Source organism: Sander vitreus, chromosome 5 (genome assembly GCF_031162955.1).
Source record: "Sander vitreus isolate 19-12246 chromosome 5, sanVit1, whole genome shotgun sequence".
Taxonomy (NCBI): domain Eukaryota; kingdom Metazoa; phylum Chordata; class Actinopteri; order Perciformes; family Percidae; genus Sander; species Sander vitreus.
The window spans coordinates 22,075,923-22,100,016 of NC_135859.1; the positions used below are offsets into that span (position 1 = coordinate 22,075,923).

Below are 24,094 nucleotides of genomic sequence, written 5' to 3' on the forward strand. Positions count from 1 at the left end.
CTGTGATGCTGTGGCAATATTTCTGACCTTGACATCAACAGTGTACTTTAATGGAAATGCAGGGTGATTGTTGTGTCATGGCGGTGAATAGAAAATACATTATCAATGCATGGGTATCTGTGGAAAGCATCTTTATTTCTACCAATACAGAGGCTTCAGTAAGTCATACTTCACTAAGTCATACCAAGGCCTTTTGTTGTGATGGAAATCATGCTGGTATGCTTATTTGCATTTTACCTGAGCATACAGATGCAATCTGGGTTGAATTGAAATGTCACCATGACTACCATTACAGTCATTGTGTTTTTTGTGTTGAAATACAATTGATGTAATAACAAAACTGGAAAAACATGCAATAAATGTTCATGTTTGAATATCCTGCCTCCTGCCTCACTTCCACACATACAAAAGGAAAAGAGAAAAAAAGCTTGAAGTAGTGTTTTATTCATCTTCATGTAAATCCAGTCATTTACGGTTGCCTTAACAAATCAGGAATCAAGTGTGTCAACATCTAGCAGAGAAGAAAGTGCATATAGGGATTACAAAAGAACAGAAACCGAACAAAAACAGGCCGAGAGAGAAACTGTCCTTCGGTTAAAGTCTACAAACTCTGAAAAGGGTCAAATTAAAGTGTTTGTAATTGTCTGAAATCTCTATATGCTGTAGAAAGTTTACAGTTCTACTCTAACCCTAAGCTCAGTAAGCTATTGTTCATGTCTGAGTGACAGTGTGTGGAGGCTGAGCCTAGAGCTAGTTCACACCATAGAAAAATACCCTGGTTATTTGCATTTTTAACTGTACACTACTGAGTTTCTATAGAATAGATAAAAAACAAATCAACTCTCTCCAACCAACTTCCACTGGCCCTGGTTATAGGCCAGGCCAGTTTTCTCTCTACATCCTACCCCACTAAGAAAGATAACTCCCTCATTGCATTGCTACATAGTTAATATTACAAGTATATGCTCAAAACCAATCATAGGCTACGTAAATCCCACACAGTAGTTATTTATATGTATATATCGGATCAAATAATGGGAATATGTTATCAGATAAACTAAGATAAACATTTCTTCAGTAAATTCTGGGTCGATTTCAGTTCGCTAATTGGATGGCAATTACCTACTAACCACTTAAGGCAATGTTTCCTCTTACCTGTCATCACGGTGGTTGTGGTTAATAGTCTGATAACATGACCCAGGGTTTCTAAGTAAAGGCAACTTCTATTTCAAGCACTTCTTTCTGTACTGACTCAAGGTGATGCTCAGTTAACCCTAAATGTAAGCATGGCATCAAAAAATTGTTCCCAAGTCATACAAAGGCTAATTTCAACGGCAAATCATCTGTAGATAATATCTGCAGCTGGAAAAAAACAAGATGAGGATCTCAATGTAAACATGCAGTTTTTGAGAAATAGTCAATGCTGTTTTCTTGCCATGAATTTTCCAGGGGTTTGAATCTTCTGTACCATTGTAATGTGCATATTAAGTCACAGCGAGGAGCTCCGTCCTTCAAATGGAGCCTCGTCAAACATCTCAAAACGTGTCCACAAATGCCTTTAACACTGTACTGAACATCCACGAAAGAAAGAAAAATCATCTAATTGGACAAAATAAACACAAATTTCTCAAAATGCCTCAAATGAGGTCTGAAGTTCTGGCAGTTCAGTTGTCTTTCGGTCTGAAGTAGTGGGAGGTTGCTTCCTGATCTCCAAGTCTCTGCTGTAGCTTGTGCGATCTCGCTGCAGCAGTTGAGTTCAGTTTGAAGGAAGTAAACACAGGAAGCAAATGCTGAGAGTCGACATGGGTGCCGTGCTCAGGGACATCGGCTCCGGTCGGGGTGACAAACCTTTTTTTAATCTATACTCGTTAAAATAATTCTTGTCCAATCATCCCTGAATGTCTTTGATTTAATGATCCGTTAAGTAGATCTTTTTCCCGTGCATCGTCTCCTCATGCATCTTTACCTTCACACCATCCAAAGTGATAACTTACAATTCAAAAATGTATGAGGCTTAATACTCTATGAAGTGAGTAACTTAAAGTAGATATCAAATAACACTTGTTGGTGCAGTGTTTAGCACCAAAACAAAGTAGTCACTCAAGGTTCTGGTCGAAGAAAGTACACTATATTGTTGGATGAAATCTGGCTTATTAACGATGATGATGAGGACAATTCAGTCAATGACTGGTAGAAGTATGATGTCTCACTTAATTTTAAAATACCAGGAGGCCCATCTTTTACTTATTAAAATGATAGATTTGCTTCAAATGAAACAGCTGATGAATTAGACCTTTGTCTGTGAGTGTGTAGCTACATGTTCACATGCATGTTTGAACAATGGATGAGAGGCAAACATGACTGAGCTGCAAATATTGTGTATGTGTGACTGTACACAAAAAGGGCCTCTATGTAGCTAAGTGTTTGTGTGTGTGTGTGTGTGTGTGTGTGTGTGTGATCCAGCAGTAGCTACGAAGTGTTCGATGTGTTGGGGCTCCAGCCCATTTGATAAGCTCTCTCCAGGGTTCTCTTGCAATCTTGCATCACCGTGCTGAAAACAATGTGAGGGTACTGGACCACCAGCCTCTCCACTGTCTCCTCGTTCACCTGCAAACACACACACACACACACACACACACACACACACACACACACACACACCATGATGATCAAATGATCAGATTCACCTCAATGACAAATTTAACAATACTTATTCTTTTAAACATTAGGGGATGTGGGCAAATCAAGGCCCACTTATAACTCACTTGTTTTCCAGAGCTTTTGATCACACGCTCTTCATCAGCAGTGTCATAGAGAGAGAAAACTAAATCTGCTGATGAAGACCATGTGATGGGGCAGAAAGCTCCAAAGTATGTGGTTCTTTGAGTAGGGATTTTTTTTTTGTCAACTGCTGTGTCCAAGGTCAAGAAGTAACTGTCAAGCACAAATCAATGTTTCTTTTTCTCATGTTTGCTCTCTTTTGACACGTTTGGCCCGTTTAATTACAGTATGACCAATTTTGAGTTTTAAAACAATAGTCAGGTGCCCATATGTACTTTCAGACAGATTTTCTTGCTGTAGTCATTCCTGCTTTTCATACCTCCATTATGACGCACAAGGTTGCTTCATAATGGAGGACAAAAACTCCAGTCCATGTGAGTTAATCAAATGAAAGTGGTGTCTTTTGAAGTAACTGTCGCTTTAGTACAGAATTTGATCAATTAGGTCCATTGTTCAGCACTATGTTAACACACTGAGCGTATCATGAGTCAACCAATCAAGCACAATTTCAGAATCATTCACGAGTCATTCACTCAGTATCAGCAGATTTCCAGGGAGTCCTGAGTAGATGAATTAAGAGGCAATTGGCTTAAAACCAAATAAATGTAACAGAAATATTGCTTAAAGTTCTATATATCTAATAAATAGATTTTTAAATGAACCTAAATCAAAAAATCTGTCCACCATCTCTACATCGCCCTAAGATGCCTTATAATCAAGGAAACACAGATTTAACTGATAGTGCCCTATCAAAATGGCAGTGCACTAGACTAAGGAAAGGCAATTTCTTCAGAGTATACAGTGTATGCACATAAGCACATACACAAACAATTGGACTAGGGCAATTGGTTTAGCACCAGAGGACAGCTGAGCTCACAAGGCTAATGAGGCCTTCATGCTCTCAGAGGACTAGGAAGACAAGCAGCTAATAGCCACTCCTGCACTTCTTTGCCAGTCAAACAATCTGTCAGACCATCACTGAGAGCCAACAGTGAAAAAAAGCCTGAGAATCTGACAAAGAGCAGAGGCAGAGTAACCCTGGAGACCTTGAGGGGTTAACTGCAACCCACCCAGAACCAACCCCCGCCCACCCGCGAGCATGACACTTTCCAGGGGAAATGATGTATAAACACTCACACACATGTTGAGCACACAGTCATCCGTTGTTGCCAAAGCAGTGATAAAGTGTTTCACAGTTTTCCCCGAGCTCATTGCCCGAGAGCCCTATGGTTTCTGTGTTTTCTGGAAGAAAAGTCTTGCCGGGTAAGAGTTGACTGGCTCTTGCTCAGCTTATGATCTGCTTTGGTTGTCATTTTCTGTCTAATTCCTTCTATTCCTTCTACACAATTTCTTTAAGTGGTGGGTATCAGCAATTCCTTGTCAAGTAGAGACATTGAGAAAACAAATGGACAGACAGAGTCCGCATAAAACCAGCAGAATCGGAGAGAAATAAGTGTGATTGAGTGGACAGACCACCGATGCTTCTCAGGTCACAGAAGGAAGATGGAAACTGCACGGCACAAGTGAATTCAAGAAAACTAAAAAACAACAACAGCCTTCCTTATTATTGCAAAAGAAAGACACAGCAAGCTGGAGTTCGGGTGCTTTATGCCCAACACACAGAGGCTTCAGGATGCTGTCGATACAGGAAACATAAAATTAAGATCACGTGATGTGTATCTATATATATATATATATATATATATATATATATATATATATATATATATATATATATATACACATACATACACACACACACACAATATATATATATTTATATTTTTTTTATATTTATATTTTTTTTATCTTTTTTTTGTTTTCTTCTGATCAGACGATGTAAGTAAAGTCTGAGAATAAGCCAAAAAACTGTCCTGCCTGAGTTCTCTCTCCAGTCAGTGTTAAGGATAAATACAACAGGGACTGGGAGAAGGCTTTCAAATTTGAAACAGTAGCTGCTGAAAGGTGCATTAAATTGGCGGGTAAGAGTGTAAATGAAAAAATTCCAGCAACACTTTCCATGCTGTGATCAATAATTCATTAAGGCTGATGCATTAATACAACAGTGTTTCAGGATATTGCCATGAGTTACATTTGGATGGAAACTTGACAAATGACAAGAGATTTCGAGAAGTTGCCATAACTTAAAAGGTAAAAAAATGGCCATATTCGTTTTTTGTCATATGGCTACATCTTCTGCTTCTTGATGGTTTAGTGAGGCTGAGATGGTTATTTTTCGGGACGTAAATTCTATTTTTGTGTCACTTTTAATGCAAATCGTTTTTTATGTTCATCCTTTGTAAAAAAAAAAAAAAAAAAAATGTAAATAATAAACAGTGGTTTATGGATTAATGCTTCCTCTTCTTTTCCTTATCTGGGATTTGACCCGAGCTTCTGACCAAAATACTGTCTTGAATCTTGAATCGAGAGCTTTTCATTGACTGTCTGTTCTGTCGACTCTTAGATCCTTTTCAACAAATTTATCAACTAGCTCCAAATAGTGATTGTTAGCTTTTATGTAGTCTACTGTATGTCGACTATGTTTCATTTACGGGATAGTTCCTGTGCTGCCAGAGGTTCCGCCGGATGTTCCTCATTTTCGGCCAGATGTTCCTCACCTTCCGCTTTCTTTATGTTGGTATTCTAAACTCCGGTCGATGCGGGAAACATCCTCCGAGCTGGAACCGACAGCCAAATTATATTTATCTCAACATCCATTTTAATTTGAGCTCACCTCCCTACGTGCACATGTTCCACCAAAACAAGTTCTGTCCCGAGGCTATTTTACAGAGGCACCATACCTGCGTCCAGCGCTTAGCACCGCCCAAGACGATTGTGATTGGTGTAAAGAAATGCCAATAAACCGGAGCACGTTTTTCTCCTATCCCAGAATGTTGTGTGGACTGGTCACTGGCAATGCAAGACTAGCTTTTATGTGATGCTGAATCAACCTCACACCTGGGTTTTATTTCATTATTTTTGGGGGACATTTAATGCCTTAATTAAGTAGCGGTAGTTTCCAGACAAACACCTGTAGTTTGCCTACAAAGATGGCCGCATGTTGCTTTCACAGAGGACAAAAGCAGGAGCAGAAGAGCTGCTTAACCGAGGCCTCCAAATGCTGCTACTACAAAGACAAGTTAAGTTTGTTTTGACATATAGCTGAGCCTCATTAGCAGATAAAATGACAAACCCCTGATTGCCTTCATAACATATTATGCTATATTCTTGAAAAGAGAATGAAATATCCCCCAGCTAGTTAATCAGGGCTTAATTACAATTAAAACAGATCTAAAGAATAGACCTGTCAATGTGATGGGAGGCCATAACATTCATTAATGCTAATTTACTGCAGCTCCACTTGCTGAGCAAACAAGGCTCACACAAAATGACTCCCAATCAAAGAGCTGAATCATTTCCTAATTGCTGGTTGTGGCAACGCTAAATGTTTGAGTTTCAACAAGATCACTTTGATCGAAATCATGAAAAGAATAACTATTGCACTGACCTTGTTGATAACACTGTATGTGCAGTAAAAACGTTGCAAAACATACGTAGTTTTTACATTTTTTTTTTTTTAAATGTAATTACTGTCACATGCAACAGGCTTCAAATGATTGGAATTCAAATCTTATTATGGCGGAGGCAAAAGCCAATCAAGCTTGAAGAAAAATGATTTTACTATTTATCAAATCCAAGTCTGTATGCATTTGAAATGGTTACAACACAGCACAGAAACTCCTTGTCCCTGGATTGATTAATTGGCATCTTAGAATGACAAATGCCTGCGCTCATTTTTAAAAATATTTATCGCCGGTGGATAGAAAATCTTGTTGACAGAAAATCAGTTGACAGAGGCATTTATACATCACAGCATCCATTAACTCTCCTCCACTGAGTTACTGTAAATCTCTTCAGGGCTAAAAACAACTGCCTTCTTTAAAGGAAAACCCTCTCCTAGCAAGTTCCCAGAGTTCACAGCTACAATCTTTCTTCCAGAACAAGGCTCTGTGCCCTTTGCATGGCTCTGTGGTATGTTGAACGAGACATGATGACATCACCACACCTGCTTGGTATTTGCGGCTCAGAGCTGATGTTAGACATGAAGGTCAGACCAAATGCTGTGGATAACTGGCTGGCACAGAGGGTAGTCTTCTGGTTGCAGCGGTTGTGCCAGTGACTTCTTGAAAACCGGTGATTCAGCGGTTTCTTGCTAGAGTGTAATTTTGTTTCTGGGCAAAACTGTGCTTGAAGATATTGTGTTGCTAGGCAACATAGGCTTAAAAATGCTACAGGAAAACACTGGGGCCTCTTGTGTCAGGAATGGTGCTTTAGAAATACAGCTCAGGCAGGGAGGTTTTTTTTACCCCGTGGAGTCCTCATCCAGTGTACTGTACAACCCCTCCTCCCAACCTGCTGCCAAGTCTGTCGGAGAGCCATATGATAGAGCATACTCACTACTCACTGATGATTCTAATCTTTGAGAAGCATCTGGGAGTGCAGCCACTGCTATCTGGAGCAAGGCCTATACTTATGATATTTTCCCCCATTTTAACATCAAAGATGCAGCCCTGTAGATCTAAGTGCGGAGTAATGCATGGTGACAGGTAATGTGCCGTTGTCAGGGTTTACGAGAGGGCGAGAGGAAGATGAGGGGAAAACAAAAAGATGCATGTCTGATATGCTGCTCAGCAAAAAGCACCTTTTATTCAAACATGCTGTACAGTAAACATGAATAGTTTACAGGGTTGTGTGTATGAGCGGCTGGGGACAACCGCTCCTCAACTTTCACATGTGACGGCTGAAGGTAAGTGACGGCGAGTTCCAGAGCTGACCTCTCTGTTGAGAGTGCTCTTATGTGCTCTCTTTCACAACAGTGAGCTCTTTTTTTAAGTCTGATCCTCTGATGCAAATGCACTCTATCACTGCGTAAAATATACATTTACCACAAGCACTGGGCCCTTCCCTTAGTATGCAGTGCTGTAAAACACGTCGTAAATATGACTAATGCAGCAGCAGTTCACATTCTCAGTGGGAAAAAGAAGAACAGGGTCGTAAATCCATAATCAGATACACAAACACAGAAGATGCATATCATATTAGACCGGCATGGCGAGAACACCCTCTGAGTGCTCCGAGCAATCAAGGGAGGGAAATGGAATAAAGCGAGAGGGAGAGAGTTTAAAAAAATATGGCCTTACGCTCCTTCTGAACATATCAAACCCACTGAGGACTGTATTGTATGTAAAAACAATGACCGTGAAAAAGAGCAATACAACTTTGACTGTTGTTATTGAACAATTTAGAACTGAATGCAGAAAACAGAAAATTGCCCTATTTCTTTTTATTTCCTCTGTGTTTTTAGTAAATTGAGCACAGGTCTGCAGGGTTCTTTTTTTCTACTTTCCCTACGTTTTCTTTGGCCATGTGGCAGCCATTGCTAGTCCCAGGCCCATAAAGAGAGACAAATACCCCCCATTCCCTGTCTACTCCTATGTAGAGAGTGTATCAGTCAACCAGTAAATACATTTGGGGTAAATGTTTAAAAAGCCTGTTTAGGCAGCAGAAGAATGCAGTGCATCAGGTCTTAGTAAAAGGCAGCTTAAACAAGTCTGGATTTAAACAGGCCAGATTTATAGCCTTCTTTAAACTGCTCAGAGGAAAAGCCCCAGTGGTAAAGTTTCTAAACGAGTGACTGGACAACTGAAAGATAGTTCTCCGTCTCGGATAAGAGGGAGAAGGAAGTAGGGGAAAGAGGAATGAATAGAAAAGAAAGGACAGAAAGCAGAGGATTTCAGAAGTGTAAGGACAGAAAAGAGATCGCCACAAACTTATTCTGAAGGATTCAATATTTCTAAATGAACTATCGATGCATTGGCTTGGAAGCTTAAGGAATAGACTGCTCTTTACCGAGGAAAGCCTGAGCTCAAACATTTTGATTTTGTCTCAGAAAGCCAAGCGACCCTCACAAAAATCTACAGTGCATGGCTCTGAATGTACTTTTAGAAACCAGTTCAGGCACCACTTGCTACAACTGAGGTCTGGTCCCGCTCACACACCCTCATCCCTGCACAATATCACACTGCAGCAGAACTGGAAAGCAGGGTGTCAGTGCATACAGTCTCTCTCTCTCTCTCTCACACACACACACACACACACACACACACACACACAGTGGAATAGGGGCTCAACTGAACAGGGTCAGAGAAAGAGGTTCTGGAGGCCAGGTTTGTAAACCCCACACTCCATCATACGTGACAAAGGTAACTTAAGGAATGTGTACAAGGCTCAGCCCAATCCCGCTTTTTACGCCGGTCTTCTTATCTCTGCAGACTGGAGGAAAACATTCCATAACTCAAGAGGCTTTCCACAATTTATTAGTTTGTCTCGGTAAAACACTATCACAGCTACATCTATTTGGTAGAACTAAAATAAAGCTAATTAACCTGGTAAGCCATAGAGTTTCATTTGTAGCAATCACCCTCATAACATTCCTTTTCTTTAGCATTTAATACTTCTAATTAAGTGCTATAATAAAACATGCCACACCATAGCATGAAATGATGCTTTAATTATCTGGAGTAAAGAAAAACCAGAATATGGGTGCAACCACAAAGAGCCTTTTTTCTTACAAATATGGTACAGTAGGTTATATATTATCATACGATAGATTTATTCATCTTTTCACTAAATACATCATACACATAGTATCATCCAATAAAATAAATGATACGCTGCTCTAAGATAGTTATCACATATCCACTAGTTACTAGTTACCAATTGGCCAAATCAGCCCGAATCAAAATGATGTTCAGTGATCGAGTCCAGGTAGGGTCCCATTCTATTGCAGCAGATCTTAGGGGTGTGGGTCAATATGTCTAACACCCATGTAGATCTCTGTGGTCTCTCTATTAGCTCTGATCACAGAAGATTTGGTTTTTGAAGCTGAAAAGATGAAAATGAAGATGAAAAGTAAAGTGGTCTGTTCGAGTAGACCACATGTTGGATCTATTTTGGAATGACTGTCCTCAAGTCATGTTTTCTTCATGAATAATATTATTTATTATTTATTTCTATTAATATTAATTTAAGCAATTTGGGTTCAGGTGGGTTTTCCACCGGTATGTTTCAGATTGGGTCCAAAGTTTCGGACCAATGCAGACGTCTACTCTCAGCTCTTTTACCACACAGTGAATCTGGCAAACAGAGAACAAATTTGGAGTAAAAATAAATCCAATGGTCCCAGAAATAACCTTTAGCATCACTCAACTTTTAATGTACAGTATTTAAATTGATGGCATTGTTAAAACAAACACAAAGAGAAATAGAAAGAGCACAGGGGAAAGAAAGAGACAAAAGTGTCGAGACAGAGTGACGAACACAGAGAGACAACCAGAGACAGAGATGGTAAGCTCATGTCCCAGTCGAGGCCATATATTGTTGTCACTGGGGGGAGTGCAACAAGATAATAACAGACCTGTTGAATGCCCTGTAAACTCCTCTTCAAATGGCAAAAAAGCACAATGTAGTAAGGTGGACACACACACACACACACACACACACACAAAAAATAGGGACACATTCCAGAGCAGCTTACTGGAGGTCAGACACAAGCAGAATTCCTTAAAGATAATCACAACAGAGCTACTGTGCTTTATGTTTTTGCCTTGCATGACTCCCTTGTTCTTCAGCATAAATAAAGAATAAGGACAGCAGCAGATATATATTTGAAACAAACAATTCAGTGTTCGAACTGCATTATGGCCATATTTACGTCATTTGGACGAAGCTTTGTTCATTTTGCACTGAAGTTCTTAATAAAATTAGAAAATACTCAGTACTTTTCAATTGTCAAGTATTTAATTCATACAGAGTATACAAAAGTAGGCTTCGCCATGTGGTTATTTCATATAGACAATTTATTTATTGAATTACCAGAAAACCTTTAATGTAATATATATATTGTTATCGAGATATGAAAATGACCATATTTTGGCCATAGTGAGCCCTAGTCAGAGTTACACAGTGCAGTGAGTGCAGTGAGCAACGCTCAGTGATCTCATCTGTAAGCCTAACGTGTGGCCACCACCTACTGCAGAGTGATTATTCTGAATTATGGGTTAATTCTGAATAATCAAATGAGAAACCTGCAATTAAAGTCAAGCTCTGCTGTATTTAAAAGCTCAACAAAAGGCCGTTAGTACACAGGTTTCAGCCTTTGTTCTATTCGCTGTCAGTACAAGCACAAATCTTGACAGTCTGATGATTTTTTTGCTCTTGGGTGAAAACAATTTTTTTTCCCTCAAATGTTCACTATGCAGCCCCAGGTCATAGGGACACTATTTCTGGCAACCCACTTTTCCTCTGCAAAACTTATTCAAAGCTCTTTACATCCATTGGCTACTCTGTTCCCAATCAATTATAAAGCTGGACATCAATCAGAGGCTTAATCAATACCCCCCCCCCAAATTTACCAAGCTCATCTGGATGTATTAAATTAGTACAGACACACCATTCGATGAGGGGGGCTTCATTGTCATTAGCATTAAATAGCTAATTCATCACCAATATAGTCAGACACTGCGCCTGGAGGCTGAAAATGGGCTGTGACCTCCTGGCCTGTCTCAATGCCTGAGAGAATGAAAAACACATTGAGCCAGACGTTAGTTATTGCCCAAAAACATATCAGGATTGGCAAGTCTGAGTCTCCAGACCACACTGAGTCGTGTCTACTGTCTGTCCATGATTCCATGAGATTATGTTGACCTCCATTGTGATGAGTAAACAGCACTGGATGAGGGAGAAAGAGGAGGAGAAAAAGGGGGGGAGAAGGCCGAAAGACAAGACAGAGGGGCAATTTGAATGAATTAATTGAATGAACAAAAGATGTGAGCAGCATCCAAAATTCAAAAGACCTTGGCTGTCCTTGCTTAGAGGAGGGTAAGGGAGGGAGAAACAGAGAGACAAAAAGAGGGAAAGGGGGTAAAAATAAAGTGAGGACAAGATGGAAAGAAACGCTATGCGAGTGTATGTGAGCCAGGTGAGGTCAGGTTTACATGTGTGTGTTTGGTAGATTTTTGTTGAAGGGCAATTCTGTGATTCCCTTCAGACACTCGGTGAACTCTGCCGATGTCTCACTTTACTTCACCCTCTTTCCTTCACTGTCCCTAGCTCGTGCCCTTTAGAAACAAGATGAAGGGATGATCAGGAGGCGGCTTCAGTTAAGACCGCCAATCAATACAACTCTTCTGTGTGGGATGAGACTCCAAGATTACACTGAAAATCACAAATAGCAAATGACTCTTTCAAACTACTTTCTCGACTTTGAACATTCAAGTCTGACCAAAGCCTGGAAAATAGGAACCAGAGAACCTGCCTGTCGTACACACGATGCTGCGCATTCAGTATTTTTCTCCTAATTCCCCTTCGCTTTAGCAGCCTTTAAACGAAGAATCCCTGCCGTTCACAATAACATCAAAGAAAGTTTTGCTGAACTCCCAAACTCTCATTTCCTAAATGAGAGTTAAAATGCCTCCTAACTCTTCACTATACTTCATCTTTGTTTTCCTCACTCCAAACCTCCAGGCCCTGAACAATTAGGCCCTTGTTTATGTCTGCAAATTGCTGTGCCGTGCCTATCTGTGTATAGTCCCCAGCAGCTGGATGCACCAGTGGAACGACTATATTGATTGGGATGTCTGTTCTTTTAACAAGGTCTGTCTGGTTGCTCTATCCAGGGGTACAGCAGTGCTCATACCTGTTCCCTAAACGCCACTCCCCCCTCAGTTCAGGTAATGGGAGCACACCTCAAAACTGCTTACACAAAACACTTTTTGGGTGCCATTTGTAAAGGCATTAGCCAGCACTCATTCCATTGTTTCCTTTAATCTAATTTTACTTTTATTTTCTGTCATTCGTTAAATCTTTTTCCCGTTCTTTTTTTCCCCCTCAAGCACAGCCCTCATTTTACTTTCTCTTCTCTCTCCTCGTCTCCTCCATTACTATGATAACTCTTACTCTCTCCACCAGCTTTCCCTGAAGGGGCCAGTAGCAGTCAGTGTCATTATTTTCCTAGTCCAGCTTCGTGCTGACAGTGTGAGTTTGCTTCCCTCTCTGTTTCACAACCTGGACTGCCCATTTGTTTTCACTCTAATGAAGTAGTGGAAAAGAAGCAAAAGGGGGGTGGGGTGGGGGGGGGGGTGTAGATGAGAAGAGAGGAGAGAGGGAAAGTGAAAAAGGTGAGGAGAAAAGAGAGGAGGATGGAGACAATAGAAATGGGAAGGAGGTTTACTCCTCGACGCAGCAGGCCCGGGTTCAACTCCGACCTGTGGCCCTTTGCTGCATGTCATTCCCCCCCTCTCTCTCCCCTTTCATGTCTTCAGTGTCCTGTCAAAAATGAAGGCAGAAAATGCCCTAAAAAAATAATCTTAAAAAAAAAAAGAAATGGGAAGGAGAGGGAATGGACAAGAGAAGATGAGATGAGAGGACAAAAGACGTACATGTGAACAAGCTGTAAAAATGTTTCAAAAGAAAACATTCCAATGAGGCTGAAAAACTTAAAAATCCCCAAAGTAATACATCAACAGAGAATGTAGGCTTTAAATGTTCACAGTGGCCAGGAGGGCCCATTATAGAAAACAGCAACTTAACGCATATAGGAGACATATGAAAACAGTGTCAAGATAAAATGTGCTTTGGCACAAATCAACACCGCTGGATCCCTGTCCCTGTGTCTGGACACTTGTCTTAACTTTGGGGTTAGCCAAAAAAAAGCTATACATGTTACATCATTAGCATTTGGTGTATTTGTGTGAGTTTGACATGTTTATGTGTGTTTGTATTTCAGCGTCTCTGTGTCTGCCCAGTCCAATGCGCAGAATATTGTTAGTACGTTGCCATAATTTTAGTTGAAAATTACCTCTGAATTTCACTACTCGTAAGCTTGGCCTGGATTAATACATAATGTTCCATTGTGTTTGTGAAAGTGTAAAAAGATAAATTCTTCCCACAGAGAGGACCTAACATTTAACAGAAAACTCTGGGGAGCCGGGCTTTTCAGTGACATATGCACCAACATATGCGGCAATGCCGAGGATCCGTTTTTCAGAAGATTAAGGCACTTTTTCCTTGAGTCTTTCAGCTGAATACTGCCTTCAAACACTGCAAATGAATTGATTTGATTATTTTTGGGCGAGTCTGGATCAATCGCATTCTTTTCCCCTTGTCAGAACAGGGTCGTTTGGCCCTGAGGGCAGAGGGGTGTAATCATTTGAGGCAGGCGGAGCACGCCATTTGCCTAGGCCTGGAGGGGTTCTGATTTCAATGCTCTATTATAAGCTGTGTTAACAGCAAATAACATAAATTCCTCTCGGAGAACACACACTGTTACACACAGACACGTCGTATTTGAGCACATATTAACACACTGAGAGACACAAAGGAAATCCTTCAGGACAGACAGGAAAGAAAAAAAAAGTCAGTGGGACAAACGCACACATTCCTTAATGTTACAAACATATATCAACCAGCTACTGAAAGGAGTCTAAATAAGAAAATATTCTGACAAATAGACTTCACTCAGATCTGTGCTTGTGCTAGGTCTGTGTTTGTACAGAGTTTAAAGAAAATCTCAAATTCCAAAATGGCAGCGGACACAAAATTCAGGCTGCCTGGCATTAAAATGTATACAGTACGGAAGCACGTTTGTATAAACTGTGACGAAGGAAATCAATCTTTCACACTGCTCCACATGAGGGGAGCCAGATGGATCCTGTTAACAGTTCTTAAATGAATTCTACACTTTCTAAGTCCTGCGACATTCAGGGAAGCTGTTAAATTAAAATTCCCAGCATTTTGACAATTCCAAACAAATTTACACAGGCCGAGCTGTGCTGTCGAGGCAGAAAGCTGACTGGGTTGTCCGCACTGTGTGTCAAGGTTATCACAAGACTGTATTTGTCTAACACTGAGGGGACCCAGTCTGAAACCTAACTCCGCATCACTTAGTGTGGGAGGAAGCTTTGTGGGGGGAGAAGGAAAAAGTGAGGGAGGGAGAGAGGAAGAAATTGAGAGAAACTCAAACCATGATTTATTTTAAATAGCCAAATGGAGGCTGCAGAGGTTACCTGAACATCTGTAAGGCAGACAGGCTTAGACTAGCCCTGATGCTGATAAGGCTATGTGTTTTTTACTGTGACATTTTTACTAGCCAGTTTTTTTCTATCTGTATGGCAGTTATTTGTACTAAATTCCTCAAGAGAAGATGAGATGAGAGGACAAAAGACGTACATGTGAACAAGCTGTAAAAATGTTTCAAAAGAAAACATTCCAATGAGGCTGAAAAACTTAAAAATCCCCAAAGTAATACATCAACAGAGAATGTAGGCTTTAAATGTTCACAGTGGCCAGGAGGGCCCATTATAGAAAACAGCAACTTAACGCATATAGGAGACATATGAAAACAGTGTCAAGATAAAATGTGCTTTGGCACAAATCAACACCGCTGGATCCCTGTCCCTGTGTCTGGACACTTGTCTTAACTTTGGGGTTAGCCAAAAAAAAGCTATACATGTTACATCATTAGCATTTGGTGTATTTGTGTGAGTTTGACATGTTTATGTGTGTTTGTATTTCAGCGTCTCTGTGTCTGCCCAGTCCAATGCGCAGAATATTGTTAGTACGTTGCCATAATTTTAGTTGAAAATTACCTCTGAATTTCACTACTCGTAAGCTTGGCCTGGATTAATACATAATGTTCCATTGTGTTTGTGAAAGTGTAAAAAGATAAATTCTTCCCACAGAGAGGACCTAACATTTAACAGAAAACTCTGGGGAGCCGGGCTTTTCAGTGACATATGCACCAACATATGCGGCAATGCCGAGGATCCGTTTTTCAGAAGATTAAGGCACTTTTTCCTTGAGTCTTTCAGCTGAATACTGCCTTCAAACACTGCAAATGAATTGATTTGATTATTTTTTGGGCGAGTCTGGATCAATCGCATTCTTTTCCCCTTGTCAGAACAGGGTCGTTTGGCCCTGAGGGCAGAGGGGTGTAATCATTTGAGGCAGGCGGAGCACGCCATTTGCCTAGGCCTGGAGGGGGTTCTGATTTCAATGCTCTATTATAAGCTGTGTTAACAGCAAATAACATAAATTCCTCTCGGAGAACACACACTGTTACACACAGACACGTCGTATTTGAGCACATATTAACACACTGAGAGACACAAAGGAAATCCTTCAGGACAGACAGGAAAGAAAAAAAAGTCAGTGGGACAAACGCACACATTCCTTAATGTTACAAACATATATCAACCAGCTACTGAAAGGAGTCTAAATAAGAAAATATTCTGACAAATAGACTTCACTCAGATCTGTGCTTGTGCTAGGTCTGTGTTTGTACAGAGTTTAAAGAAAATCTCAAATTCCAAAATGGCAGCGGACACAAAATTCAGGCTGCCTGGCATTAAAATGTATACAGTACGGAAGCACGTTTGTATAAACTGTGACGAAGGAAATCAATCTTTCACACTGCTCCACATGAGGGGAGCCAGATGGATCCTGTTAACAGTTCTTAAATGAATTCTACACTTTCTAAGTCCTGCGACATTCAGGGAAGCTGTTAAATTAAAATTCCCAGCATTTTGACAATTCCAAACAAATTTACACAGGCCGAGCTGTGCTGCCGAGGCAGAAAGCTGACTGGGTTGTCCGCACTGTGTGTCAAGGTTATCACAAGACTGTATTTGTCTAACACTGAGGGGACCCAGTCTGAAACCTAACTCCGCATCACTTAGTGTGGGAGGAAGCTTTGTGGGGGGAGAAGGAAAAAGTGAGGGAGGGAGAGAGGAAGAAATTGAGAGAAACTCAAACCATGATTTATTTTAAATAGCCAAATGGAGGCTGCAGAGGTTACCTGAACATCTGTAAGGCAGACAGGCTTAGACTAGCCCTGATGCTGATAAGGCTATGTGTTTTTTACTGTGACATTTTTACTAGCCAGTTTTTTCTATCTGTATGGCAGTTATTTGTACTAAATTCCTGCAACATACACATCCTGAACAGAAACGAAGCAAAGTCCTTGTAAGGGAAATATTAACTTTGGAATATTTGCAATATGTCCAAAGCAGTGTCAACACAGCTCTTACGAGACATAACTATGTGCCTACAGCACAAGCAAGTAAATATTAAGATGGTTCCTCAAGTGTGTAAATCCTGGGACTGAGCTAAACAAATGAAGGCTGTTAAGGGTCAAGCTAAGACTGTTAGGCCAATTAAAGAAAATACCATCCAAATCTAGTGAACACATTCTAAAGTAAAGTGGTCTTGCCTGGAATCTACTCCTGTTCTTGTCCCGTGTTTTATAATAGAATGTATTATTTAATACAGTTGTTGAACAACTTAAAGGGTAACTACTTTTTTTCAACCTGTTTTTCCTATGTTTTTATGTCTAAGTGACTGATGCGAACAACAGTCTTTGAAATTGGTCCATTAAGCGAGATCGCTGCAGTTGGCAGCGGGGAAACAAGCTACAATCTAAGTTATGGGGAAATTGTCCATCTTGTATTTACCTTCACAAAAGTGCTCGTTTTGCCACCGACAGGCTCAGATTAATATTCTAAGTGTCTGACAACATTATGGAAAGGATTTCTAAGGAGGTCAACCTTTCTGTTAAAGAGTAAGATCCTTTTTTTAAACATAAAAACATCCTTGAAATTGCGTTCGCTAAACCCACCAAACTCCATGTAAATAATCAGTAATTTTAGCATCGTAAAATACACTTAATTCAAAGTCGACAGAAACAAAATATAACTACGAAAAGCCATTTGGGTCATCTTTCCACGTTTCCAACCATCACAACTCTAGTTTTGGTTAAAAATAAACACATAGTCTACCGATTTACATGTGAAAATATGTTGGCTCTATACACGCTAAAAGTAATGGAGTCTGGTGGGTTTAGCGCTAGCGACTTCTGAGCTGTTTCTGGTTAAACAGAAAGGTCTCAAAGAGGTTTTAAAGGTCTATCTCTGAAGGGATTCTTTCCATAATGTTGTCAGACACTTAGAATACTAATCTAAGCTGTCAGTGGCAAAACAAGCACTTTTGTGAAGGTAAATACAAGCTGGACAACTGTCCTATTAACTTACATTGTAGCTTGTTTCGCCGCTGACGACTGCAGCGATCTTGCTTAATACTGGACCAATGTCAAAGATTGTTGTTCCCGTCAGTCACTTAGACACAAAAACATAGAGAAATAGGGTCCAGGTTGTAAAAAACTGTAGTTACCCTTTATGAGCACAGAAGAAATATGTAATAATAACTGCTGACCTTATATGCTGGTGATTCATGCCATCAACACTAGGCTGAGGAAAGAAAGATACAAACAGATGCACAGAGAAAGCTACGCCTTGCATCTTATTTTAAACAATGGGGAATTTAATAAAATGAGGCATGAGGAAAAAAATTCAAATGGAATTGTCAACATAAAGAAGAGATGCTGTGGCTGAGAGAAATTTAAAGTTAAGTAATTTGCACAAGTTCATTATGTTGGAACCTTGTGGAATGAGAGTTATCCCCCAGCTTCTGCATTTTCCCAGAACTGCATTAAGTGCAGAGATGAGATTAGTTTGCCCTGAGATTGAGTTGGACATGCCTCCAGATTTTACTGCTGTGATACACAAATAAAGCATGATAACATTGCTAGAGGCCGCAATGTCAAATGCAAACCAGAAGAAAATCACAACCAAATTGAATGTGCTGCCTTTTGAAAAGTACTTTAAAATACTGATTTGGTTAATTTCAGAGACAAAGCATGCAACACAGATTACAACTGTTGTGAAACCTATCACATTTTTCACCAAGCAGTGGTTGAAGCACTTATATAATATACTTATTATAATTGGCGCAAAGATTACAGTGAAACCATTTCTTCTTTTTTTTTTTTTTTTACAAATTGTAGTGTGTCATTTGATCAGATTTTTGAAGTCACTTGACATCCTCAAGCAAAGAGAGGAAATTAAGCAACAGTGTGGCCAAAGGGTTCAGTTCTACAGTGGACTTCCAGCCCCTAACTGCGAGTTGTTTTGGAGAGGACTGTACAGTAAATTCTAAATGTAAATTCTTGTAATATTCTTTTTAAAAGTCATGGAGAAAACACAAGCACTGATCAGGCGAGGTTGAGGCGACTACTACTGCTGCGACACTACTGCTGCCCCTGGGCTGACTTAAAGGATAACCACATTTCTCTGCCTCTCACCTTTTTACCTCTTTAACTTGCTCTGTAGCTCTCATTTTCTCCGTGACCTCGGTAATAACAACCTATTTCTGATTATTTGTTTCCCTCTGAGCGAATGTCGCGCTCTCTTCCTTCTCTGCCTGAAACCTGACTTCATCTACTATAACTCCCTTTCACACCTAACATAATGAAAAACAACTTCAATCAACTCAAAGTTTATGCTAAGATTATTAGTCAACCTGTTGCACACTCCTTTCAAACAACCCACAAGAAGAGCATGCTTAGGCTTGCTAACAGCATCTCTTCTGACTCCATGCCAGTTTTAAACTCTGAATACCAACTTTTGCCTTCGAACAGTCCCTTCGTTTAGATACAACAGACTTAAGAACTCTTTTATACATCAGTCTATCCTCCTGCTAAACCAAAATCGATGTGTTGCCAATTAAGATCTGAATCCAAGGATATCATGAAACATGTTTTGCTGTCATGGCTGTGGATGTGTTTTCATCGTTGCACTGTGTGTGTAATTGTTGTCTAAATCTGTGTGTATTTTTCTTTTTTAGCGGAGCTGCTCGGGAATGCAAAAATTATTTTTGTGTAAACGGACAATAAAGTTATACTGTATCGTATCATAACAACAAAGGTATTTTTCCCACACAGACCTGAACGTTCCTCACCAGCACTCCAGGCTCATTTGCAATGCTAAACACAATTTTAGGACTGGAAAGACTGAAAACCGAGAAATGGGTGAAGAGGGCAAGCATGCAGTGAATTAATTCTGTGATTCAGAGCTGGTAATGTACCTGACCTTGGAAACTGTCAAACTCTTCTCTCTACTCGATTCACACTCCATTACAACTCTAATTACACCAATTACAGCTTTATTTAGCTCTGTCATCCCCAAATTCCCCCTTCAGAGCAGAGGGAGAATAATTATTTATCTTTCTATCCTCCAGGCTAAAATATGAGTATGAATATCACATCTGAAGAAAGAGATGGAAAGATAAATAAGGGTAGGGGATGGGTGAATTTGTTCGTTGGGAGGGCAGGAGCATGAACGGCATAAGGTGGAGAGAAACTCAGAAAATGTGTTATACCAGTAAAGATGTAGGTCATTCCAGAACAGATTTTTATTAGCATGGCTGTAGATATCGATTGTTGGGTCACTGAGTCGGCGAGGCAGGAGGGAACTAAATGAAAATGGAATCTAAGTGATCACCTGCTATGTAATGCAGTTACTCTTTATTACACTTAGATAAATATGATAGATACACATTCATGTCTGCAATAATGTGAATTGAGTACGCCGCTTCATCACTAAGACCTTACACATGAGGTCACTGACAGACCCTCATATGTTTTAATTTCATTACAGCATAAATAGATAAATATGATACACTGATGTTCTTGTCGCAGTTAACGATCTCCGGGCAGGCATTTTTATCAGAAAAATCTATAGGGTCAACCTTGAGGCCACCCTACGCAGATATCACCGATTTTATAATGTAGAAATAAAAATGATGAGTTCCCAACCTGGTGAAAAGCCTTCACTATAAGTCAAAAATCTCTCCTCCCTCCTTTTCTTCTCTGCCAACTTCTACTTGCACTTTTGACTGCACAGCAGGGGCTTTTAAATGTGTTCAGGCCGAAACCCAAATGTAAAATTTTGCCTCAATCTGAAAACGAGAGGCTCATTAAAACATACTGTTATACTCACCATAGGCCCACCAGCATTGGGATTATGACCTGTGTTGTGTACCAGGCTACATTACAAGACACCAGGCTGTACAATATCAGTGCAGGCTAAAGTTTCTGGGTTAAGGCAGCTGTTCACTTTCCTGTTCTTGTGTGCCCTCATCCCACTCATGTCAGACTGAATGATCCCACACTAAGTGGTTACATCTGTGTGGTAGGAGTTCCACTGAACCAATTGGAGAGATGGAGAGGTGGAGTTGTTACCATGGCACTACAACTAAATGTGCTTCCATCAGGTTATGGCGCTTTTCCATTTCATGGTACCTGCTCGACTCGCCTCGACTCTACTCGTCTTTTTTGGTTTTCCATTACGAAAAAAAGTACCTGGTACCTGCTAACAGGTACTTCTTTTAGTACCACCTCAGTCAAGGTTCCAAGCGAGCCAAGCTGATACCAAAAGGTGACAGACGGAGGTGTCCTGAACAAACCCGCCATTCAACCAGCTGTGGTTTTTTTTGCTGCCTCCAGCTTCATTTGAAACAAAATGTGTCTTCTGGCTGTGGCAACAACAACACACTTTCGACGTTCTGTGTGTGTGTGTGTGTGTGTCGCGTTAGGTCATGGCAGTTTACTGTGGTGCCGCTATATATAAGACGACCAGCCACGCTGAGGCGGTACTAAAATCTGCAATGGAAAACAGATGCACAGTGAGTCGAGTCGAGGCGAGTAGGTACCATGTAATGGAAAAACGCCATTAGTGATTGGATGGGTAAGAGATCAGATGAGAGTTTGAGGGTAACTTTGGAAAGATCGTCCCTCAGACCCAGAGGCAAGTAGGTCTGAAAGGGGTCATTATGTCACTTTACTTCTGTTATCACCCAACCGGCTGATCTCATGGACATACTGGGCACAGGCGGCAGTGGCTTAGCTACTCCACACGCTCTCTTCTGGATACTTATCATGGTCGGTTGCCCTACAGCCTGGGTCTTCTGAGGGTTCATGTGTGTGTGTTTGATAGTGTCTTTATGTTTATGTGTGTGCACCAGAGTTAAGCAATAGATATATACCATAAGATGACAGAAATTTGTCAACTACCATTTTCATACCATTTATACCAAGGTAACTGTATCTGGGGCCAATATGGGCATTATGCACATATTTAATAGGGCTTCTTTCTGGCAATATTGGATTTAAAAATATTTTGCATATGATTGTATTATTACAATCATATATATTTTTTAATAGTTTTATTAATAATGCATGTTTTTTCTGATAACAAAAATATTGTATTATTGCCTAGTTCTACACAGGGGTGCAATCAGACATGTGCACAGGCATGCATACGCACACACACACACCCACCTACAAGAAAACTTAAAAGTGTGGTTAAAACTGTATTAAAGTAGGGCTGCAATGATAATTATTATTATGATAATTATCATTAAACGGACAATTTCTTTTCTTCTTCTGCAAATTTCCCCCAACATGTTTTGCAGTACATATCACATTAAAAAAATCTATCTTCATCTTTCAGAGTGTGTTACACATATACGGTACGTAGCGTACTGTCAGGAAACCAGACAGCAGCAGACATTATGGGCTGAGCCTTGTTACCTTGTCACATCTCATGAGGCCCAGGTAGCGGAGGGACTTGCTGCTTTGAGCGATTTGTGTGGCTCCCTGGTCTGTGATGTCCTTACACCAGCCGGCATCCACAGTCTCTATGGTACTGCTGTACTGGCCAATGGCTATCAGAGCTGTGGATGAGAGGGAGAAACAAGAAAAGGTGTTAGTCTGACAACCTTTCTCATGCAAATGTAGCAGCATCGGCCTCCCAAAGAGAAATTTGAGATGAAACAAGGGCAAGTCATCTGGCCAGCTGTGACACATATCACAACACCTTGAAAATATACACACCTACACACACACACACACACAGGTTATAACACGCTGAAACACACACATGCATGCATAAACACAAATCTCACACACACCCATTTTTGTTCAGACTGCTGCAGGATTCATCCATTAGAGCATTGGCGTGAGTCACAGCACTGAAAGGCAATGACACCGTGCCAGGGTAAAGTGTGACTCCATGCCAGTGTGTGATTTAATTCAGCAGTGTGTGTGTTTAACTGCTGCCAGGGCAGAAACAGTGTCAGAGTAAAAAGTAACCACTGAAACTAAATATCTGTCAGTGTCTGGGGGCTTTGTTACACCTTGGAGCATGTGTGCATACCTACACACACACACACACACACACACACACACACACACACGATGTTCTTTTGATACTGCACTAATTTATTTCAAATTAAAATGTGCAGCAGACAAACAAGATGAGATTAAATCTTTTGTAATCAGTCTCAAATAAAGACACACTCTGTTGCATTAACACAGAAACACACAGAGAGACAACAATCTTTCATCAATCTTTGACCCTTCAATTGGGCAGATGGAGGAGACCCGTGCTCCAGCAGTCGATTGATAGTGCTGCTCGGTGATCGATTGGCAGGGCTTTGTTCTCCCCTCTCTCACAACCATCACTAATGAGAGTGGGAAGGGAGGAGGAAGAGCGAGGGATGAGAGAAAGATGAAAGGATGAGGGTAAAAACAGAAAAAGCCTGTGACAGCACCTTCAAAAAGTAACTTAGCCCTAATGTTGTTTTTTCATTTGCAGTAATCCATTTTACTTTAAACTTTTTTACAAACAGGCTTGAGAAGTAAACATCTCCACTTCAACAAGGAGGGAAACATTTGTCATTACAAACTTGTTTTCATATTGAATCTCTTTTTCCCTCCCTTTCTCACTTTTATTACCAGCTCTTTTCAGAATACCTCCACATCTACCAGTATTTAAAAACATGCAATCAGCAGATTGTTAAAGTCACTGCTGTCATGCTGTCTAAGAGTGTGCATGTGTACATGTATATGCTTACACTGTGGAGCAGAAGCTTTCTCCCACTGGAGAAGGGAAATGAATAATCTCATGCTTTTTGAATCAAGTGCCTGTATTTAACCTTCTTTCCTCCTATCCAGCTTGAGCTATGTAATGCTGTATGTCCTCCACACACACACACACACACACACACACACACACACACACACACAACAGTATTTAACATATGTAACATATAGCTTTGGGCACCTGGAGTGCTCCACATGTGGTTCCCTTTGTGCTCCAGCATGCTCTTGGATGCCATGCATAATGACACATTATGACTGAACAGGCAGTAACATGGCTTTGAAGCTACAGAATGTTTCATGTAAAACGGCACCATGGGGAAGAGGCTCTATCAGGCCAGATGGGTGAACAGCACACAAAGTAGCCATGTTGCTTTTGGACTAGTGGTGACCTGGTAAAGTATTCTAAAAATGGACACG

General features: G+C 40.5%; 1 protein-coding gene across 1 annotated transcript in view; it reads right to left on the reverse strand.

Annotated features, from left to right (window-relative positions):
- Positions 1-428: 428 nt before the first annotated feature.
- Positions 429-24,094, reverse strand: part of fbxl17 (F-box and leucine-rich repeat protein 17) — a 228,269-nt gene continuing 204,603 nt past the window's right edge. The window contains exons 10-11 of the mRNA XM_078250988.1: positions 22,325-22,467; positions 429-2,607 (exon numbers count right to left, since the gene is read on the reverse strand). Coding sequence (XP_078107114.1) covers positions 2,470-2,607; positions 22,325-22,467 — 281 coding nt within the window. The 3' untranslated portion in view covers positions 429-2,469. The remainder of the gene's footprint in view (positions 2,608-22,324; positions 22,468-24,094) is intronic.